Source organism: Salvelinus fontinalis, chromosome 20, assembly GCF_029448725.1.
Source record: "Salvelinus fontinalis isolate EN_2023a chromosome 20, ASM2944872v1, whole genome shotgun sequence".
Taxonomy (NCBI): domain Eukaryota; kingdom Metazoa; phylum Chordata; class Actinopteri; order Salmoniformes; family Salmonidae; genus Salvelinus; species Salvelinus fontinalis.
Genome location: NC_074684.1, coordinates 7,600,507 through 7,615,959, shown reverse-complemented (window position 1 = coordinate 7,615,959; position 15,453 = coordinate 7,600,507). Strand labels below are relative to the sequence as shown.

Here is a 15,453-nt window from a genome sequence, read left to right as displayed (position 1 = left end):
GCTCACATAGCCAGGTGTCTGTTGCGGTGGTAGTGGCAGATCCCTGGAAGGCACAGCCTGGCTGCGGTACAAACAGAGGGTCCGGCCCCTGCCTGGCACTGAGGGTCTGTGGGGAAATCAACCCTTTCACTCAAACACACCTTGCACATGCATGCGAGCACACACACCTCAGCAGACACACGCAGTTCAAGATGCGTGTGCTTCTTTAACTGTCACACACACACACACACCAACCAGTGACAGAGAGAGTGTGTGTGTGTTGCCACACGAGGATGATGGCAGCAACAGCGACAGCTCCGCAAGGTTACATTACGATGGCATTCTCCAGCCAAGAGCACAATCCAGCAGCTGTAACTACCCACTGGGCTAGAGAGACGTGGAAAGACGTCCTTCATGTTGGTATGGAAACTCAGAGAATATGCCTCATGTCGAAACTCTAATGGCCTGTTGTCCAAACATGTGGCTGCATTGCCACACTGGATATTCAGAACTGGGTAAAATTAGCAAAAGGGGATAATATGCTATGGAAGTGTGTCATGGATTGGTGTTATGTGATCGCTAGAGATAGTGAGAAAATGACTCTAATCCATCTTGTTATGTACTTTGCTAGTGCTTGACCATTGATAGTGGTTACTCTTTTTTTTTACTACCCATTGTTGCAGTAATGTCCCTAGTGAAAACAAGTAATGGACGTGGTTAAATGTTGGATAAATTCTTCATCAGCGACTGATGTATGTGTTGTGGTTTAATAGACATTTACTAGTTACGTACCGTGTTCATTGTACCCGTCTGTCTTCCCATTTAAGAAGACTTGGTGAAACAGGTGTTTTATTTGCGAGTCTTTAGGTTCAGACCGAACATCACGTAGATCACGTAACCGGGGTCAGAAAAAAAGTGATTTCATTCATTCTGGGTCAGATTGACTGTTATTTCATCACTATCATCATCATACAGATTTATTGGAAGTGGAGTTTCAATATTGCTTCAAATGATTGGGTGGAATTTCAACATCATTTGAGTCCATCGAGGGTTGTGTTGAAGTCAGGAGCTGGAGCTTTGTGTAATGTCTGAGGTTTGTTGGGTATGATTTCATGACTGGTTGGTGTTTATTGCAATGTTTATTTGGATCAGAGCTGCAAATCTGTCTCTGAGTTTAGACACACACACACACACACACACACACACAAAGAGGCTGTGTTTTATAGGCAGGTTTTCTAATAGAACAACTTTACTGTGTCCAGCCCACTAGATTACCCCGTTGATCCAACCTGCCAGAGCCCATGTATTTTATCCTCAGCCCCAGGACACAATTGCACGCGTGCATGTACAGTACGTACACACAACACATACACACAAACACACATACACACACACAGGGGAATCAATGGAGACCTCTCGGTAGGAATGTATCCTTTTACTCTGAACATTGCCCCTGTTTCTTCATTGTCCACTCACTACTGGCCCTTCAACTTCCCCTCTAACTACATATTTATAGGGACAAACTTTGTTGTTTGACCCTACTAATGGTTCTGCATCCATCACCGGATGTAGAGAGTTCAGGAATAACTTTTTGTTGAATGGTTTGTATCCTCAGAGTTTAGGAGAAGCCTTAACTGTGTGTGGGATCCGATTTTCTGGGTCTTGTTTGATCTAGATTTGTTGTTGTTGTGCTTAAAGGTAGACTCAGCGATATGACATAGATGCAGAAAGTAAACAGCATAATGGGTCAATTTCCGGGCCAACAACTTGACGCACGAGGTTCAACTTCTCTGCTGTTATCGTCAAGGGTTGAAACCGGTTAAGGGAAAAGAACTGAAAATAAATAACAAAATAATTTGAGGAACAGAACCCGAGCCGAAAACAAAAGTGATCTATACTGTTCCAGAACAGAACTGTTATTTTAAAAGCATAGGAACTGGTTATTAACATTATTTTACATTCTGCAAAAATTGCAACAAAGCGCCTATGCAAAGCCCTCACTCTGTCACTCAGAAACGTATTCCAGCATCTGCTTGCCAGCTGGGAATCTTTGACACTGGGTGTGCGTGTGTGTGTGTAGGCTACCTGCCCTTCCCATCTGAAGCATAGGTTATGGTAGCCTACTGACGACATTACAAGTGTAATTCATAAATTAAGGTGAGATGTTTATTAGAGAAGAATGAATGTACTTTTTAATTCCTAGTTAAAGATACTATAGCTACCACGTTTCACATTGAATTTATTAACTGCAAAAATGTAAGATGGGTTTTTAATTCTAAACTCAGCAAAAAAATAAACGCCCTCTCAATGTCAACTGCGTTTATTTTCAAACTTCACATGTGTAAGTAATTGTATGAACATAACAAGATTCTACAACTGAGTCATAAACTGAACAAGTTCCACAGACATGTGACTAACAGAAAGGGAATAATGTGTCCCTGAACAAAGGGGGATCAAAATCAAAAGTAACAGTCAGTATCTGGTGTGGCCACCAGCTGCATTAAGTACTGCAGTGCATCTCCTCCTCATGGACTGCACCAGATTTGTCAGTATTTGCTGTGAGATGTTACCCCACTCTTCCACCAGGGCACCTGCAAATTCCCGGACATTTCTGGGGGGAATGGCCCTAGCCCTCACCCTCCAATCCAACAGGTCCCAGACATGCTCAATGACATTGAGATCTGGGCTCTTCGCTGGCCATGGCAGAACACTGACATTCCTGTCTTGCAGGAAATCACTCACAGAACGAGCAGTATGGCTGGTGGCATTGTCATGCTGGAGGGTCATGTCAGGATGAGCCACATGAGGGAGGACGATGTCTTGAGTATTGAGATTGCCTGCAATGACAACAAACTCAGTCCGATGATGCTGTGGCACACCGCCCCAGACCCTGACGGACCCTCCACCTCCAAACTGAACCCGCTCCAGAGTACAGGCTTCGGTGTAACGCTCATTCCTTCGACAATAAATGGGAATCCGTCTATCACACCTGGTGAGAAAATACCGCGACTCATCGGTGAAGAGCACTTTTTTCCAGTCCTGTCTGGTCCAGCGATGATGGGTTTGTGCCCATAACCGATGTTGTTGCCGGTGATGTCTGATGAGAACCTGCCTTACAACAGGCTTAAAAGCCCTCAGTCCAGCATCTCTCAGCCTATTGTGGACAGTCTGACCACTGTTGGAGGGATTGTGCATTCCTGGTGTAACTCTGGGCAGTTGTTGTTGCCATCCGGTACCTGTCCCGCAGGTGTGATGTTCGGATGTACCGATCCTGTGCAGGTGTTGTTACACGTGGTCTGCTAATACGAGGACGATCAGCTGTCCGTCCTGTCTCCCTGTAGCACTGTCTTAGGTGTCTCACAGTACGGACATTGCAATTTATTGCCCTGGCCACATCTGCAGTCCTCATGCCTCCTTGCAGCATGTCTAAGGCACGATCACGCAGATGAGCAGGGACCCTGGGCATCTTTCTTTTGGTGTTTTTCAGAGTCAGTAGAAAGGCCTCTTTAATGTCCTAAGTTTTCATAACTGTCACCTTAGTTGCCTACTGTCTGTAAACTCTTAGTGTCTTAACGACCGTTCCACAGGTGCATGTTCATTAATTGATTATGGTTCATTGAACAAGCATGGAATTCAGCGTTTAAACCCTTTACAATGAAGATCTGTGAAGTTATTTGGATTTTTACGAATTATCTTTGAAAGACAGGGTCCTGAAAAAGGGATATTTCTTTTTTTTCCTGAGTTTAGTTCTGATCTGTTAGCTAGCTAGCTCGCTAATGTTTTCTCTGGTCCAACGTTGAACCAACTTGGAAGTTCAAAGAGATTCAAAGTTCCTCCATAGAAGCTGCTCCTTCGTAGGTATAATTCTGTGGGCCTAATGCATGTTATAACAAGATGCCCAGCGCTTCAAGGCAAGCTCCCTCCATCCTCTCGCTCTCTCCTCACCCTCGCACCCCACACTGTGACTGTGAGCACAGTGTGTGTGTTTGTCTTTCATTACGATTAAACATACTGTTACTGCAAAATACAACTTGCTCTTAACAACGTTCTAATACATTATATCGCTTACCCACTCCACAGCAAGCTGCTCTATCCACATTGATTGATGAAGTAATTAAATGTTGAGTGAAATGTTAAAAAAATATATATATTTTAGAAGTTTAAAATGGAACAGAAAGGAACAATACAAACTGGTACTTTTTTGGGGCTCAAACCGGTTCAGAACTTTTCTGGTTGGAACAGTGGAAGGGAATGAAAAAAAAACATTGGTTCTGTTCAGAACAAAGTGATTGGAAAATCATTTTGGTTTCAACCCCTGGTTTTGGTGTGTACAGCGTGAAGCGAACCCATGCACATGCGCCGAGATTGTGTGTGGCTGTTTGAGACCGACGTCTTGCAGACAGTATGTCTGCGGTGCTGCTCATGACAATGTAATTTCACTGAGTCTACCTTTAGAGATAGGTCAGTACTTATCATGAGAAGTTGTGCTCACCTGGCTTACCTGGAAAACTAAACTGAATGATTTATGATGATGATGATGATAGTCATGGTGATGGTCATGGTAGTGATAATGACTGAGAGAAGGTCTCTTTGGTATAGATTTGTGGTTGAAGTTCCCCTCTTTTGCCTCATGTTTAGAGAGGACAAGACCTGACTCCTTAAGTCTGATCTTATTGGAAGCAAATCTATCAGATTTCTGATGCATTTTAGTTATTGATTCCCCTCTTTGACCTTCGTTCATGACGTCTGTTTGTGCGTCAGCTCTTCATTGCATTGTCCATTGTTTTACCATTGCTTACTTACATTTAACCCTTTCTCTGCTGATCACCATGTTTGGTGAATGGTCATACTGTTCCCTACCTACTTTAATCCAAGCTAACAGCCATCACTCCAACTCTCTCCGTGGCATGGATCTCCATAATAGCAGTGTGTGTGGCCGAGACTCAACTCAAGTCATACTAGCAATGTGTGTATGTGGCCGAGCACTCAACTCAAACTCCATCAAATCCATTGCAACATGGATGCTCATTCGCTTTCCCATCCCTCCCCCTCTCCCCCCGTCGACCATTCCCCCTTACCCCGCCAACCGACTTTCTAGAGCCCCATATCAGTCCCTCCTCTGTTTTTCTCTTTCTTAGTTCCCCCCAACCTGACAGTGCCACGGGGTAAGAGCCCCCTGGTGGTTCGGGAGGGTGACACGGTGGAGCTCGAGTGTCTGGTTTCAGGGAAGCCCAAGCCCATTATCCTGTGGTCTCGGGTCGATAAAGAGGTGCCCATGCCGGATGGGAGCCTGCAGGCTGAGAGCTACGACGGGGTGCTGCGGATTGTCAACGTGTCCAGAGAGATGACCGGCTCCTACCGCTGCCAGACCAGCCAGTTCAACGGGTTTAATGTGAAGCCCAGGGAAGCTGTGGTGGAGCTCATCGTACAATGTGAGTAGTGGGTAATGGTATGAGTCTGGAGGATTGTGTGGGGTAGGTATGTGTGGGTGGGATTGTGTGGAGGATGTCTGTTTGTGTTTGATTGGGGGTCTTCTGGTGCTTGTTTCTTATGTTTTGTGTTTCGGTGTTTGTATGTTGTGTCTGGATTGTCTGTGATCGGTTTTGTGGTAGTTCTGTCTATTTGCCTTGTTCTTAATAGCCTCATTCAGACCAGACCGCACTGAATGTGTAATCGTGTATGTGCTTCTGTGCACTTACATTATGTGTGTAACAGAACATTACAGCAGCCTCAATGGATCTCATCCCTCTCTCTTTCTTTCTCTTTCTCTATCCACTCCATACCTCTCGCCCTCCCACAGCCATCCAATGTTCCTTTGAAGGGAAGGGTTTAAAATGAGTCCCATCCTCTATAGCTGCACTGTCAGGACACACATATATGCACACTCACATAGGCGCCTGAGTAATGGGGCAGATGGAGCAGATGCATCCCCACATTCAAAATAGGGGAGCAAACATATGTTTTTATAACCCCACTTTATTACCAAAATAGTATAATGATCCATTGGGCAATTTGTCATTTTCAATAATTAGTAATGTTTTGAGCTAGTCTGTATTAAATGAGATCCATATTAGATCCATATTATATGTTAAATAATAATTAACAGATGACATGTTGCACCCCCTCCCCCTGTCGCCTCAAGATTAATGGTTTTGCCGGCTGGAAAGTGTTGCTTCCCTCCCGACGCCACAGTTTTGGTTCAGTGCAGTTAGAAAGCTCTAGTTGCACCACTGGTGTTTAAAATTAATATGCACCTGCAAAATACATGTTGGTTGTGCTGTTGTATCGTTGTTTCATGTCTGATGCTCTCAGGGTGTTGTTATATATCATTTGAGAGGTGGGCACCACAAACCAATTTTGTAATTTCACTTTACCTGTCAGAGGTATGATGAGCACGGGCATGTCTGATTAGGCTTCACTGTATCACAGCATCTGGTAGAATTGAAATTGCTTGTGTCCTCTCTCCTCGCCTCCTTCTAAAAACCCATTGGAGGAGAAGGTCAGTAGGGAAGGACCTCTGGCTTTCTCATCCAATGGATTTTTAGAAGGAGAGAGGGCACGAGGAGTATTCAATTGAGATTCTCCCGCTGACTTACAGTTAGTTGCCTTCCATCAGCCTACCAAAGTTTGCAACTTTGCAGAAAACTGCATATCTGGTAGTTTGTGGGCTGTCAATGAGTAGATCATGAGTAGCTCAATTATATTGAACAAAAATGAAAAGGCAACATGTTGGTTCCATGTTTAATGAGCTAAAATAAAATGCACAAAAAAGCTTATTTCTCTCAAATTTTGTTCACAAATTTGTTTAAATCCCTTTTAGTGAGAATTTATCCTTTGCCAAGATAATCCATCCACCTGACAGGTGTGGCATATCAAGAAGCTGATTAAACAGAATGCTCATTACACAGGTGCACCTTGTGCTGGGGACAATAAAAGGCCACTCTAAAACTAGCAGTTTTGTCACACAACACAATGCCACAGATGTCTCAAGTTTTGAAGGAGCGATGATGATGGTGTACTTACTACATGCACATGCTAAAATAAGGAATGAGGTGGGTAGATAACTAAGTGTGTCATTGTAGCAAAGTATTTATGAACTAAAAATCATATCTCTTAAACCTTTCTTTAATTTTTGTTCTATTGTCTATACAATAGGCGATAATTGATTTTGGCCGAATAGTCCTTGCATATTTTGCCGAAAAACCTTTAGGCCTACCAATATAAAAAATTTAAAAAACGAACTCTGCATCTCTGATCAGCCTGGCAAGAATGGCCAAATGGATCTCCAGTGGCTTTGCAAGTGTGGAGAGGTTATTCTCTGCTGCCGGCCTGCTCTCCAGGCACCACCGCATGAGCCTGAAGCCAAACTCATGTTTCTAAAAATGAATTCTAAAAATGAATTCAAAGGTACTTAGTCATTTTTTGTTTAATTTCTATTTATTCAAAGTAAGTCACGGTCTATAATGCACAATTTATAAACTATAATGATTTACTACAACAAAATGTGACTCGTTTCATCACTACTTCACAGGATAGCCATTTGAACATAAATATAATTATTTTTGTATGTGTTTTTGGGCAGAAATGCCTTCTGGAACATGTGAACTTTCATGTGCATTAATAATAAACGTGTATGCCATCTGTAAATACAAATGAAATTTGTTAAAGTACGAGCCTAGTTAGCCATGGAAAAAGCAGGAACCTTCCCGCTAGCCATGATTGGCTGAGATAATGGATGAGCTCGACATGCCGAGAGATGAGTTCGGATTGGTCTGCCACGCTTCTGTCTATAACATGAGCTGGTCAGTATTTGTAGGTAATCCATTCTAACGCAGTTTTTTTTTAAAGATATCAAAGTGTTGCTCTCCACTTTCTGGAGGACCGAGTTTTGAAATCAGTCGAAGGCCCAGTGATAGGTACGGAGATGGAGAAAATTCTGGCCTTTGTTTGCAAATATGGGTCGAAAAGAGAACACACAGAAGGCTGTATAAAACACCTGTCTCCGGTTTACATCTTCAAACTAAGAGCAACCAGGGCATTCGTGACAGAGAGGGAGAAGTGACCATCCATGTATATGGGTAAGATAGTCTAGCTAGCTAGATTTTCAGATATTACAGGTTCCTAATTTTGTCAGAAAGCCGTTTTCGTTTCAAATTAAAGTGTACTGTTAGGTAGCTAGCTAACGTTAGCTGGCTGGCTTGCTAGCTAACGTTACTTGTATGATCTGTGTAGTAATATTATTCGTATCTCAGAGCCATTTGCATTGCTAGTTATAGCCTAATGTTAGCTAGCTAACATTGAACCTGGTTGGTTGGTTAGTTACTTGCAGATTCATGCAGGGTAGTAATGTTATGAGTTGGGATTATGGTTCATTGTTTAGCTATCTAGCTACATGTCTAAACAAAAGACTCCACTATGCAAGTAACCATTTCAATAGAATGTTCATCATGTCACTGCGGCAACTGTCGATAGAAGTAGTTGGTAAATTCGCACTGGCTATCTACTCCGATTTCAGAGCACTCTCCTCTGAGTGTGCCATAGCGCAGAATAACTGACGAAATTAAGAAACACTCAACACCCGTTGAATATGGCCGGTGTCAGTAAATGTCAGCAAAAAAGTGTAATTAAATTGTTGACAGCAGCACAGTTACAGTCACCACTGGATAACATAACATTCTAACCAGCTCTGCTAAGGTGAGTGAAAGGGTCAGAGTTAGTTGTTCTCTCATGTGTCTGGAAGTAGCTAGCAAGCTAGCCAACGTTAGCCAGTTATCTCGGGAGTTTGACTGCTGCTGTTAGGTCAGAACACTCGGATCAACCCTACTCCTCGGCCAGAGTGTCCAGTGTGCACTCTGAACACTCTGAGAGCGAAACTCTCTGAATTTACGAACGGACATTCTGACAACGTTCTGAGTTTACGAACACCCAGGGCACACCCGTAGTATAAACCAGCCTTAGTCTTGAAATCTTTGGTGGTTTCGTACATGGCCTCACATCTGAATCCTTAGAGATGGGCGGGGCTAAGGCTTAAGAGGGTGTGAACGATGCTGAATGGGTGTAGACAAAGAAGAGCTCTCCAGTAGGTTTACCAAAACATTCAAGGGCCATTTGTCAAAGTGAGATTACAAGTTTATCAACTTTCAAAGCAGAATTACTTTCCTATTATTCCTCAACTGTAGTGTATGATATCTAATTTTCTAGCTCTGAATCTCTACTTTTATCCAATGTAAAAAACACAATTTCAAATTTTGCTACATAAATCCGAATCGAGCTGGTCGGTCACAAATGCTGACCTCTTTATGTCCCTACCATGTCGCACACTCGCAAATGCTTCACAATGTATTTCTTTGTAGGCTATAGCCTTGAAATAATTGAAATAATATAGCCTGAATGATTATTTTTTGTTCCTTCTTCCTTCTGTCTGGCTCCTGACCTATTTAGAGTGTTTTTATGCAGTTTAATATGACATGTAGCCTATTTGAAATAACGTAAGTTTACATTCACCTTTTCAAGTGTATTCAAATACTTTTCATTCAAATCCATATGGTTTGGTTTCAATACTTCAAAACCAAATGGTAGGTCCAGGTATTCACAAAAATAGATGGTGTTGGTTAAATTGTGATTTTAATGAATGAAGTGAATTTGGAGTGGCAGTTTTTTCCCCTGTGAGCGAAAGGAAATGCTGCGCTGGAATGGAGCGCAAGCACCACTCCATGAGCGATGAACGGGATTTCTGACCGCTCAACTCCGCTCACATGCTCTGTAAGATATGTCACCCATCGAGCATGTTTGGGATGCTCTGGATAGACGTGTATGACAGCGTGTTCCAGTTTCCACCAATATCCAACAACGTCGCACAGCCATTAAAGGGGAGTAGGATAACATTCCACAGGCCACAATCAAGAGCCTGATCAACTCTATGCAAAGAATATGTGTCGCACTGCATGAGGCAAATGGTTGTCACACCAGATACTGATTGGTTTTCTGATCCACGCCGTTTCCGTCGCTACACCAGGTAGGCTCGTAGTTTAACAATTGTATTCATATTTATAGATGGCATAAAAGTTTGTTATTAAGGCACATGAAAGTGCACATGTTACAGAAGGCATTTCTGTCCAAAAACTTATACAAAAATAATTATATTTATATTCAAATGGGTATCCTGTGAAGTAGTGACGCGCGACATATGCCCAGTTTCCTGAAACGAGTCACAAATGTACTATCAACTATCCTTAAATGTATGTGTTGATTTTAATAATTTATGCTATTGGTTCGAAATTCATGAAAATGGACCAACATCGCAATGTTGCGCAACCACACTTTTGCCTTACAATATCAATCAGATTAAAATGGGTCACATAATAGCTATATTAACCATCATTTTCTCATCTCATTTTAATGGGAAGGTAGTAGGATATGTTTCTCACCATTTTCACTGACTATTCATGCCTTACCCTATCAATCAAGTGCGCTCCAGCTGTCCTTGCCATGCCCGCTCCACGTGTCTTGATAGATTAAACTTTTATATTCTCTTCACAAACAGCAAACTCATCAGGCTTATCACATTTCGATGGCTTAATACAAGGTAATTAACCCTCAATCATAAAGATATATATATTTTAACCACTAACCAACCTGTCGACAAAAGAAAAGCTTATGTGAGAAGCTGCTCCATCAAGTCAATTGATTGAGGCATAATTCTGATTATGTCAAATATAATTTTCAAACATTGTCACTTGTTGACATTTTGCTAACATCATAAAAGTAAAATGAACTAGAGGAGACAATGGCCTATGCTTATTCAGGCTACCTCTGGCGAGCACATGGAGGGCTGTGTGGCCCCACAAAGAAATGCCACCCCACACCATGACTGACCCACCGCCAAACCGGTCATGCTGGAGGATGTTGCAGGCAGCAGAACGTTCTCCACGGCGTCTCCAGACTCTGTCACGTCTGTTACATGTGCTCATGTGCTCAGTGTGAACCTGCTTTCATCTGTGAAGAGCACAGGGCGCCAGTGGCGAATTTGCCAATCTTGGTGTTCTCTGACAAATGCCAAACGTCCTGCACGGTGTTGGGCTGTAAGCACAACCCCCACCTGTGGACGTCGGGCCCTCATACCACCCTCATGGAGTCTGTTTCTGACCGTTTGAGCAGACACATGCACATTTGTGGCCTGCTGGAGGTCATTTTGCAGGGCTCTGGCAGTGCACCTCCTTGCACAAAGGCGGAGGTAGCGGTCCTGCTGCTGGGTTGTTGCCCTCCTACGGCCTCCTCCACGTCTCCTGATGTACTGGCCTGTCTCCTGGTAGCGCCTCCATGCTCTGGACACTACGCTGACAGACACAGCAAACCTTCTTGCCACAACTCGCATTGATGTGCCATCCTGGATGAGCTGCACTACCTGAGCCACTTGTGTGGGTTGTAGACTCCGTCTCATGCTACCACTAGAGTGAGAGCACCGCCAGCATTCAAAAGTGACCAAAACATCAGCCAGGAAGCATAGGAACTGAGAAGTGGTCTGTGGTCACCACCTGCAGAACCATTCCTTTACTGGGGGTATCTTGCTAATTGCCTATAATTTCCACCTTTTGTCTATTCCATTTGCACAACAGCATGTGAAATGTATTGTCAATCAGTGTTGCTTCCTAAGTGGACAGTTTGATTTCACAGAAGTGTGATTGACTTGGAGTTACATTGTGTTGTTTAAGTGTTCCCTTTATTTTTTTGAGCAGTGTATATACAGTACATTATATATATCATTATATATATCATTGAGTTAATAAAGCTACATACAAACATGCTCTCTTTTTTGTTTTCTTGAGTAAGGCCGCTCCTAAATGCAGGTGTTTCAGCCTAGCTCAGTGCTTTCTGTGGTGGTGGGGCAAGCCAGCAGAAAATACAGAGTGTTGCTCCGTGATTGGCTCAATGTTTGTCACTCATGGGGACTCATGTCACTGTCAAGTGAAAATTTTAGCCCTTCGGCTGCTGCCATAGAAGTGCCCATCCAAGAAGGCTCAGGGTCATTGACCACAGATATAATTACATAAAATCATGTTATATGTACAGTAGCTTTGATTGGACTGATCATGTCAACATCATACTTTCACAATCTTAGCTAGCATTCATCATCATGAATCAAGTTGACAATCTACTGGCAAATCCTTTTTAATCCTTGTCATATGAAGAGAAATAATGAAGAGTAATTATCAGTAAAACGTATCGGTGGTCATTGGCCATTGGACATAAACATTACACAACAAGTTCGAAATCGCAAATTCAACGAGTTGTTTGGAAGGAATCAGTGACAGTGGCTGTGTGGTCCCAAATATGGGATTAAGGAACTCTTTTCCAAGTTTTATTTATCCTACGGTTCTGACTTGGTGTACAGGGTGACCACTGTAAGAACAGCCCATGTTCTGAATTCTTTCGCTGTATATTTCAAAAGTGCTGTCACGATCGTGTGGCGGATTGATGGAACAAAACGCAGCATTTGGAAAGTAAGCCATCTTCTTTTATTTTAAAAGATGACGAAAAATAAACACGAAACACTTAATACAAACTAACAAAAACAACAAACGATCGTGAAGCTAATAAACGTTGTGCACATACAACAGGCTACAAACGTTCTGACATAGACAATTACTCACAACCAATGAGAGCCTATGGCTACCCTAAATAAGGCTCCCAATCAGAGACAACCGAAATCAGCTGTCTCTAATTGGGAACTCATTCAGGTAACCATAGACTCTCCTAGATAACTAAACATACATAGACAACACTAGACACATGTACTCCACACAAACCCATATACTATACCCAACAACCCCTTTACCATAAAACACCCAAAACCAACAAAACACAAACATTCCCCATGTCACACCCTGACCTAACTAAAATAATAAAGAAAACAAAGAATACTAAGGCCAGGGCGTGACAAGTGCTAAACAAATAGTTATATTGACTAACGTTACGTTCGTCCTAGCTCGCTCATGAACGTCTTAATCGAAGTTATGGATTGCCTCTTATCCGCTTGTTGTCCGCTTATGCCATAGTTTGTACATCTCAAATGTCATTAGAAACCACATTTGTTTTAGCAAGTCAGCCATATCAGCTATGTTTTTTTTAAAGGCAGTAAATGAGGCTGAATGAACTGTTTCGCTGCCAGACAAGGAAGGCTCTGCTGATAGCCAGGTGTAGCTGTGGTAAGGTGTTGGGACTGCTGTTGGGACAGCTTTATGTAGGCCCTAACAGCTTTTGGGCACTGTTTGTCACCGTTATAGTGCAGTAAATGTATTGTTTAGTGCTGTGTTGTGGCTTTGCTGACATGCATTCAACTTTAACATTTTTTTGCCCCACCAAGATTTACATGCTAAAATCGCCACTGCTATGCGCAAAATGAAAAAGTACAGGATATTTGTAACAGGATAAAACAGCTCTGCTGTTTCCACCCTCATTGCATCAAATATTTATGCTGCTGAGACATTTTAAACATTTTCATGGTGACACTGTGACAGCGCAAAAAAATAAGTAAGACGGACGTCGAAACTCAATCTTTAACCAGAGATACTATAAAACTATTTGGTAGAATTTGCTTTGAATAATATACGTTTTGTCTTGAAGATGTTTTGTCTTGCTTTGACTCTATCGTTCCATAGGCCAACAAGTACTTTTGTGGGGCACAACAAACCAAGCTAAGCAGCACACAGTTCTTCTCTCTAAATTCCCTTTCCCCTCTGTCTCACTCAATTGGGTGTCTCACTCACTCAATTGCCTTCCGACCGCTCCCTCTATACATGCATCCTGAGTGTGCACACATGCTCCCATTAGGCCTACATAAATAAATGCCTATAAAATGTATCTAACTGATGGGATACACAAGCTACATTCCTTGTGAAATAACAACAGTTTTATCACAAATTCAAAATGGACTGGTTGATTGAAGTAGGGAAATATGTGTTCCAACAACGAACTGCAGTTTTGGAATAATTACGTCCTGTCTATTTTCCACTTTGGCTACTTGCAAACTGCTAGTGCCATTTAGAACAGGTTAGCCTAAGGCTAGGCTATAACCACCCTACACATAGAAAGGTTCCACACTGAAAACATGCATAAACATTAGTTTGATAAAGACAACAAGCATATTTTGATCAGAATCTGTCACGATCGTTATAATGAGTGGACCAAAGCGCAGCGTGATCTGGGTTCCACATCTTTTATTTATAGGTGAAACTCACAGCAAAACAAAAACAATAAATCTCAAAATGAACCGTGAAGCTAACAATGGGGCTAACAGGCAACTATACATAGTCAAGATTCCACAAAGTACAAAGGGGAAATGGCTGCCTAAATATGATCCCCAATCAGAGACAACTCGGTTGCTCGGTTTGTTGTGCCCCACAGCTGCCTCTGATTGGGAACCATACCAGGCCAACATAGATGTATAAATCACCTAGATAACCCACCCTAGTCACACCCCGACCTAACCAACATAGAGAATAAAAAGCTCTCTATGGTCAGGGTGTGACAGTCCCCCCCCCCCCCCCCTCAAAGGTGCGGACTCCGACCTCAAACCCTGACTCAATAGGGAAGGGTCCGGGTGGGCATCTACCGTCGGGGGCGGCTCCGGTGCGGGGCGAAGTACCCACTCCGCTCTCAGATACGTTACGTCATCTTCTATGGCGGCTCTGGTGCGGGGATCGTTGCCGGAAGCTCCGGACCGTGGATCGTCGCCGGAGGCTCCGGACCGTGGATCGTCGCCGGAGGAACCGGACCGTGGCTCGTCGCCGGAGGAACCGGACCGTGGATCGTCGCCAGAGGCTCCGGACCGTGGATCGTCGCCGGGGACTCCATACCGTGGATTTTCGCCGGAGGCACCGGACCGTGCATCTTTGTCGGAGGCACCGGACCGTGGATTTTCGCCAGGGGCACCGGACCGTGGATCGTCGCCGGGGACTCCGGACCGTAGATCGTCGCCGGGGACTCCGGACCGAACACAATGGCATTTTATCGATGGCAATTTGAATGCACAGATACCGTGACGAGATCCATTGTCATGCCATTCATCCGCCGCCATCACCTCATGTTTCAGTATTTTAATGCATGGCCCGATGTTGTAAGGATCTGTACACAATTCCTGGAAGCTGAAAATGTCCCAGTTCTTCCATGGCCTACATACTCACCAGACATGTCACCCATTGAGCATGTTTGGGATGCTTTGGATCAACGTGTACGACAGCGTGTTCCAGTTCCCGCCAACATCCAGCAACTTCACACAGACACTGAAGAGGAGTGGGACAACATTCCACAGGACACAATCAACAGCCTGATCAACTCTATGTGAAGGAGATGTGTCGCGCTGCATGAGGAAAATGGTGGTCACACCAGACACTGACTGGTTTTCTGATCCACGCCCCTACTTTTTTTAAGGTATCTGTAACCAACGAATGCATATCTTTATTCCCAGTCATGGGA

At 43.3% G+C, this 15,453-nt stretch overlaps 1 protein-coding gene across 5 annotated transcripts in view; it reads left to right on the top strand.

The window, feature by feature from the left end:
* LOC129817225 (MAM domain-containing glycosylphosphatidylinositol anchor protein 2-like) overlaps window positions 1-15,453 on the top strand; it is a 341,866-nt gene that overhangs the window by 221,666 nt on the left and 104,747 nt on the right. For 3 of the 5 annotated variants that reach the window (XM_055872257.1, XM_055872256.1, XM_055872255.1), the window contains exon 9: window positions 5,091-5,411. In XM_055872257.1, the coding sequence (XP_055728232.1) occupies window positions 5,091-5,411 (321 nt within the window). The remainder of the gene's footprint in view (window positions 1-5,090; window positions 5,412-15,453) is intronic. The other 2 variants (XM_055872258.1, XM_055872259.1) reach the window with 1 other exon arrangement.